This window comes from Seriola dumerili, unplaced genomic scaffold (genome assembly GCF_002260705.1).
Source record: "Seriola dumerili isolate Sdu_G_001 unplaced genomic scaffold, Sdu_1.0 BDQW01000226.1, whole genome shotgun sequence".
In the NCBI taxonomy this organism is placed as follows: Eukaryota; Metazoa; Chordata; class Actinopteri; order Carangiformes; family Carangidae; genus Seriola; species Seriola dumerili.
Genome location: NW_019174481.1, coordinates 5,071,013 through 5,078,929, shown reverse-complemented (window position 1 = coordinate 5,078,929; position 7,917 = coordinate 5,071,013). Strand labels below are relative to the sequence as shown.

Below are 7,917 nucleotides of genomic sequence, written 5' to 3'. Positions count from 1 at the left end.
ACTATATTCAAAATACCCCAAAGAGAGCAAAATGTGGAATAATTGCAAATTTTTTAGTTGTAAATCAACCTTTGTAAACCTGTAAAATAAAACTACATGAGAATGTAAAAGAATGAGAATGTGCATGTAAAACAATGTGCTTGTGGCAAAGACGTTTTTGAAATTTATTAAGAAAAAAGACTATATGAATCACAACTGAACAAATGATCGGCAGTGAGCAATCATTTGGACCCTTATTTGAGCCCATGTAGGTGTGGGGTGTAGACATTCCTTGCTGGTTGTGGGGGGCCATAAGGCGTGCTACTGGCCTTAGTTGAATTCTGGCATCCCCATGAAAAGACATAATGGTAACTGTATTAAATAAATTGATTTTCTGTTGCATGTTGAATACAAACAAAATGAAAAACGTTTGACTTCTAGCTGAAAGTGAATGAATAGTAGGGATTAAAAAATGCATGAAAAGTGGAAAGGTTGTTGAAAACTGGAAATTTTTAACATTCCGTCCATTCATCTTACTGGGAAAAATGTCAAAAAAGCGTTGAATATTTTGGAAAATATCCTAATTGCACTGAACATTTTAAAGTTTAAATGGAGTTTCTATGTTGAAGCGTCTAGAAGGAAATACGAAAACGGTGAAATGCTTAAGGGTTTTTGAACCTGAGAAAAACATACAGTGGGATTGCGTTTGCAGCAATCACACCTAATAATGTAAATATACAAGAAAATACAGGAAATACCGGACTACGTAAGCGTTGGCGCGGTTTCGATTCGCGCCAAAATCGTTGGCGACTGAGGTAATTTCAAAGGAAGTAGGAATACCTGACGTGAAATCCCAGAGTGCTTTGAGCGCTGCCAGTTCCTCATGGTAGATGTAGTTCACAATCAGATTCGTTTCCGTGTATCTAGCCCTGCGTTTGGTGGAATCTGCTCCGCAAAGACAAACACATGTGAAATTATTGATCAGGTAGGGCAAACAGCGTTTTCTGCCGGCTTCCGCCTATTGAACTTTTCGACCACATTCAAAATATGAATTAATTTCTAATGGTCAGTCTTTATTTTTTTCGTTTATGTAGTAGCCACAATCAGCGCCTACATGGTGATGCATTTCCTTTTGTTCAGCTAGCGTATGTGTAGAAATGCTGAGCGCATATTCTCAGAAATGTTGCTCATTTATAATCAACAGTGACTGAAAGTCTTCATTAATGTTAGCTGCTAGCTGTTTCTAATTTTAGACACACTGTAGCTAAACATTTCCGACGATATTTCGACACGTCGACATTTATTCGGCTAGCCACGGTGAAGTTACATATTTATTAGCCATATAGTTAGCTGTACAAATATATCATCCGTTGTCTGTATTAGCATTGAACTACGTTAGTTAGCATTAGCACTGGGCTTGTCGCAGTTATGTTGTTTACATCCGGCAATGCGGGTCTGTTGGCTCTTTTGCACGGCTGTGGTTGATTGAGCTCCGGGTAGCAAACCTACTGAGTAACACAAGTCTGTCTGTTGTACGTTACATGTTACATCCCAAATAATATTGTATCTAAAATGAGTTAAGGTGTCAGGTTTGTGAAGAAGGAGAGCGTCAGCTGGTCTTGTCATATTCACTAACTGACTTGTCTTGTGTCTCACAGGGCCGTGTGAATTTATGGAAACATGTCAAAGAAACGGGGCAGGTAGGCTCAAACTACAATCTGTTTAAACTCTTTCAGGTGTACAGGGTATAACATTATACTTCTCTATGCACCCAGAGGGACAGGGTATTCTTAAATCTACTCTGTAAATGAGTCCCTCTCAAACCTCAAATGCATTGGCACATTATCACTACAGATACTGTAAATGAGCTAAGTTAGCTCAGATAAAGTTTCACAATACTTGTTTTACTATCCACCCTCTGCTGCATATTTGCTGTGAGCCATTTACAGGCTTACAAACCCTTCTGTGCATATGTGACTAGAGTTCGAATAGAGTTCTTGTTGTCGAGGGGAACAACCTGGGTGTTGGGTAAAGACGCTGTAGCAGTTCATTTCATATCTTAAAGACTTACTTAGTCAAAACGAATACCCCAAAACTTCTATCCATTGAATAGCTCAAAAAATACCCTAAAAAGTGCATCATATTTACAATCTGTTACTGTTGTAATAATATTAACAAAGACCTTATTGCCTTATTCCCATGTCAACAGGAAGCGTAGCAGTGGAGAGCTGAGTGAAAGCTCAGCATCGACCCTGATCCCAGACCCTGACAACCTGCTGGGCCGCAGGATCCAGCACACCTGGAGGGAGAAGGGTAACGTTACCAAATGGAAAGGCACGGTCCTGGAGCGTCTAACTGTCAATAGCTCCCTCTACATGGTCAAATATGACGGCTTTGACTGTGTCTACGGCATTGAGCTGTTCAAAGACAACCGGGTGTCCAACCTGCAGGTGTTGTCAGAGAAAGTCGGTGAGTTTCATGACTTACACTGCATTCGGAAAGTCTTCAGACCCCTTCAGTTTTTTTCACATTTTGTTATGCTGCAGCCTTATGCTAAGATAAAAATCACTTTTCCCTCATGAATCTACACTCATTGGAAAACCCCATGATGACAAAGTGAACTTTAGAATTATTTTTGCAATTTTTAAAAAAAGGAAAAACTGAAATATCATATTTACAGAAGTATTCATACCCTTTGCTATGACAGTTTAAATTTAGCTCAGTTGCCCCCCATTTCTCTTGATCATCTTTGAGATGTTTCTACACTGTGATTGGGGTCCACCTGTGATTGGACATGAATTGGAAAGGCATCCATATCTCCTCTATAAATGGAAAAAGTTTGGAACAACCAGGACTGTTTCTAAAACTGTCCAAACTGAGTAATCAGGGAAGATGGGCCTTGGTAAGAGAGGTTACCAAGAACCCAAAGCTCATTCTGGCTGAGCTCCTGAGATCCTGTGTTGAGATGGAAGAAATTTAGAGAAGGACAACCATCACTGCAGCACTCCACTGATCTGGGCTTTACCGCAGAGTGGCCCATTGGAAGCCTCTCCTCAGTGAAAGACACATTAAAGCACCTACAGGAATTTTAGCATGTGAGAAACAAGATTCTCTTGTCTGATGAAACCAAGATTCAAATGTTTGGCTTCAGTTCTAAGCGTCATGTGTGGAGGGAACCAGGCACCGCTCATCACCTGACCAATGCCATCCCAACAGTGAAGCATGGTGGTGTCAGCATCAGGTTGTTGGGGTGTTTTTCAGCAGCAGGGATAGGGGAACTGGTCAGGGTTGAGAGAAAGTGAACAGTGCAAAGTACAGAGATATCCATAATGACAGCCTGATCCAGAGCACTCAGGATCTCAGACTGGTCCAAAGGTTTACCTTCCAACAGGACAATGACCTGAAGCACACAGCCAAGACAATACAGGAGTGGCTTAGGGACTACTCTGTGAATATCCTTGAGTGGCCCAACCAGAGCCCTCACATCTCTGGAGAGACCTGAAAATGGCCGTGTACTGAAAGTCCTCATCCAGCTTGACACAGCTTAAGAGGAACTGCAGAGGAGAATGGCAGAAAAATCCCCAAATTTGGGTGTGCAAAGTTTGTGGCATCATAACCAAGAAGACTTTAGGCTGTAATCGCTGCCAAAGGTGCTTCAACTAACTACCAAGTAAAGGGTCTGAATACTTATGTATCTCTAATCATGGACATATTTTAGCATTGCCTGGGGTGTGCATGCTGTAAATAGTTTTTAGCCTTTTCTTAGGATTTTGAGTTGGCTTTTTTTCTAGTGTGGTGGTGGTCTATTGTTGGTAACTACCCAGTTCTTCTTCTGTTTACTCCAAACACAGGGCTGTTGTTGCAGAGACACATGAAACATATCACTGTGAGGGTTTGCCTCAAATGTAAAAACTTGAGCAAAGTGTATGTTGAATCAAAATCAATTCAACTGATTGTAGACAACAACAGAACAGAAAACGTAAAAATGTGATAGCTTATAACTTCAAATGATAACAGTGACAGTGTGAATACTAGAGTCCAACTGATGCTGGACTTCAGCGAGAAATTATTTTTCTAATCTTTTTATGGTCAAAAAAGTGCTAATCTTTTAGGGCTAATGTATTATCCCATAATCATAAAGTGCAATTAATTTAGCATATTTTGGTCCTTAGTCAGCATTATACTGATATTTTAAAGTCACAATATACTGTATCATCTGAGATCTATAAGGTTTTCAGGTAATCAGGCTAATCAGAGTGTCTTGTCCTTCCTGCAGTGAATAACAAAATAAAGGTGCCTCCTGGGGCAGAGGAGCTGGTGGGCCGTGCTGTGGAGCATCTGTTCGAGAAGGAAGATGGTGAGAAAAACGAGTGGCGAGGCATGGTGCTGTCCCGAGCCCCCATCATGACCCACTGGTATTACATCACCTACGAGAAGGACCCAGTGCTGTACATGTACCAGCTGTGGGACGACTATAAGGATGGAGATCTACGTGTTCTGCCAGAGTCAGGTACGGTAACGAAAGCTTTGTTGTTATGTGCATAGAAATAACTATATTTCAGATTCTCCTGGAAAGGTGGGAGGGGGACAGGACAAATTTACATACTCAGTGTTATGAAATACTCCAATGTCTCCTCTTTTTTTTTCCTGAACATTTTGTGCAGAGTTTCTTCTTGATTGAGTGTTAAGAGAGTCTGTTCTTATCATGCAGTGACAATACTAAGTGGAGAAAGTAGTGGAGGAGACGAGGCCAGAGATATAAATAAACTAAACTAAATAAAATGTTTGAATTCTGGCCTGGAGTTGTGGAAATTGTCTGTTCCTGCTAAGTTGGTCTTATTTTTCTTTTTCTAACTTATCTGCTTTTTGTTTATCCATCTGTCGTCCAGAGAACAAACACCTACTGCCAGCAGACAGGAAGCCTGGTGAGGAGCCAGAGAGCCTTGTGGGTAAACAGGTGGAGTATGTCACAGATAACGGCCTGAAGAGGACAGGATTGGTCATCTACCAGGTTCCAGCAAAGCCCACGGTATATTACATCAAATATGACGATGACGTTCACATCCACGTCTACGATCTAGTGAAGACCACCTAGTACTGACTGCCCAGTTTCATCTTCAGCTGACGGCTAATTTTTGTCCTGACCAGTCGTTACCTGTTAAAGTGTTAAAGATTTCACTCCTCCTGCAGTGGGAGGCAATGTGCCGAAGTCAAAAGCCCCGTCTTTTAAAATTTTTTTTTTTTTTTTTTAACCTTTTGGCCTCCAGAGGTTTCCTTCAGTCTCACATTACAAGACATCTTGGTTTTTGAATTTCAATTTTAAGTTAATAAATGACAAATAGGTCCTCTTCAGTGTAAATAAAGCAGGTCTGAGACCAGTTGTATAGCCCAGCAGATGACATGGAGCTAGACGTTTGATTTGGTTAAACCACACTTGTATAGTGCAACTTTCAAACTCCAAATGCATACTTTTTGTAAGCAACACATCAAACTAAAAGAATCCAGCTTTCTTACCTATACCTCTGTGTTTTGCTCATATTTCATTTCACTTTTATATGCCTGTGCTATTTATTTCATCTGGAATATCTGGCTGTGCTGCTGGTAACATTTTGGCAAAACCCGTCTGCTGTGCATTATGTGTGTCACTGGGTAGGCCTCAGATTGTTGAATATAGAATATTCATTCAACCAGTGTGCTAATTTTACCATCACAGTGAAGTCAGATTTCAGTTGCAGTGCGTAAGCACTGATGAGGCTCGACTGTATCTCACATCATGGATAGAAAACCAGATTCATCTAAAATGTCATTTATCATATTGTTCTGTTTTTTACATTATGATATATGAAAAATACTGATGTTGATGTCAAGTTGTTTCCGTGGTGTTTGTGCTACACACTATTTATGTAGTTCAAATTGGCCATCAACATTGTTTAGTATTTTAGACTTTAGTCTTTATTATTTGCCAAAAATGAATGATGTGATATGATATATTCAGGCCTCAAAATATTGTTCTTGGTGACCCTAAATATGTTTTGTTCTGTAAATATAATCTTGAGACATTTTTATGAACGTAAAACAAAGCTGCTTGAAAATGATTTTCTCGTCCAGTTGTTTGTCAAAGGCTGTTTGTATTGCGGTGGATATTTGGTTCATTCACATGAGTGTGTTCCATCATGGAGGTAAGAAGTACACTACATTCATTTAATGAAACAGATGACACATTTTATTAGATTAGGAACACGAGCAGCTCCCTGAAGCACGTCAAGAGATCAGTGAAATGATTAAAAGTCGGGTCCAGTGAAACAAAAAAGAATGATTTAGTATATTGTACTGAAGAAGTTTTTATCTGTTGTTAAGTAATGGCTTGATTCATATTTGTGCCCCTATGATTGTGATTTTTGGGGTGATCTAATAGTATTATGCATACTTGATAGCATGCTTTTAATTGCTATAATTCATAATCTTATGACTTCCTGTTTTATGTCTTTAGCTACATATATATATTATTGGTATAATGATAGAATTTGAACTATTCAAAATGTGAATATTTCCATGATTTGCTGGCCACGTGTTTATTATCCATGTAACCGAATGTGAAATGCCAGTTTATACAATTACATTGAGAGACGTCTCTCCTTGACCATTCTGAATACATTGAATGGACTCAGATTCAGACTTGACTGACATTTTGTCAGTCAGTTGCTTTAATTTAGAGCCATCGTCATTTTTAACAATGCAATGGTCAAAAACCTTTCACACATTTCGGTAAAATATAGATTTTTGAAATTGAATAGATGCTGCCTCCGAACTATAGGACAGAAGGAGATTCAACACAGCCCACTTTAGTCATTGTGAGAGAGAGGTCATTATAAGTGTGTTACCTTAGAAAGTTGCTGCTGCAGAACATATATGGGCCATGAAGTGTCATTGTGTAAAAATGTATTTAATTTCAAAGGAACAGCTTAAAATGAATTCCCTGCATAAGTAAATGTGAAAAACATGCACAAGCAAATTGGACTCTGGACGAGGTGAGCAGAGCTCGACACATGCTGACACAAGTTCACACCTGCAAAACAAGTCATTACAAAAGTCACTACAGCGGGAGATACTATAGTGATTAATAGATGTTTATGCCATCATAGCTATTGTTTTAATTTCTGCTTTTGTGGCTGGTGGCCTGGTTGTGGTCTGTGGTCGGTGGGTTGTTTTAACCATCAGGAGCTTGCTCAGAAACTTTCACCTGTCTTTCTTATTTAACTTTTAAACTGTGGGTTCTGACACCATGTTAACCAGAGAGGCAAACGTTGTTACGTCTATTAAAGGGACTAAACAACAAAACATCACGAGAAAATACTGGTCAACAAGATCTAATAGTCGATGGCCTTGCTAGTAGCTCTGTACTTGAAGCAGAATGCCAACAGATGCATGTTAAAATGCTAATGTAATCATGCTAACATTTCATTGGCAGCAAACACAGTACAGCTGATACTGATGGTAAGTTTTGCAGGTATTTGATCAAATTGTAGGTCAAATTCGACATATTTAATTGTTGCCCTGATGATGGCACTAGATGAATTCATCCCGAGCAGAACGTGACTGTGAGCACCAAATTTCAAGACAGTTCATCCTACAGTTAAAACCACAAATGTGAACCTCATGGTGGTGCTAGAGAAAAAGTCACTGACCACTAAAGTCATTAGGATTCATCATGTGGGAGCCAAGAATGTCTGTACAAACTTTCATAACAGTCCACCTTGTAGTTGAGATATTACAGCCAAGATTATACTTCTTCCACCTTAACTAAATAAAAAGTACACCAGTGTGTCATGCTTTAAAAAGTCAAGTGACTCAGAGGATAACGTTTCCCACTAGCTCTGCTCATCACCTTGTTGTTAACTATTTAATCAAATTCCTGATTAGCTTCTGTATTTAAAGGCC

General features: G+C 39.4%; 1 protein-coding gene across 4 annotated transcripts; it reads left to right on the top strand.

Moving 5' to 3' along the window:
• The first annotated feature begins 864 nt into the window (after positions 1-864).
• LOC111229153 (spindlin-Z-like) lies at positions 865-6,074 on the top strand. Of its 4 annotated transcripts, none has more exons than XM_022755351.1 (5): positions 865-964; positions 1,638-1,679; positions 2,189-2,448; positions 4,256-4,489; positions 4,869-6,074. In XM_022755351.1, the coding sequence occupies exons 2-5, from the start codon at positions 1,660-1,662 to the stop codon at positions 5,072-5,074; spliced, it is 720 nt and encodes a 239-aa protein (XP_022611072.1). In that variant the 5' UTR covers positions 865-964; positions 1,638-1,659; the 3' UTR covers positions 5,075-6,074. The 4 variants fall into 4 exon arrangements, with proteins under 4 accessions (XP_022611072.1, XP_022611073.1, XP_022611075.1 ...); XM_022755352.1 differs by having other exon boundaries at positions 960-1,044; XM_022755354.1 differs by lacking the exon at positions 865-964 and adding an exon at positions 1,170-1,296.
• Positions 6,075-7,917: the final 1,843 nt, after the last annotated feature.

Bases quoted from the DNA above. Each gene is read 5' to 3' on its own strand.
- LOC111229153 (XM_022755351.1), top strand. From the start codon at position 1,660: ATGTCAAAGAAACGGGGCAG. The intron at 1,680-2,188 runs GTAGGCTCAAAC...CCATGTCAACAG, and splicing joins ATGTCAAAGAAACGGGGCAG to GAAGCGTAGCAGTGGAGAGC. The intron at 4,490-4,868 runs GTACGGTAACGA...TCTGTCGTCCAG, and splicing joins ACGTGTTCTGCCAGAGTCAG to AGAACAAACACCTACTGCCA.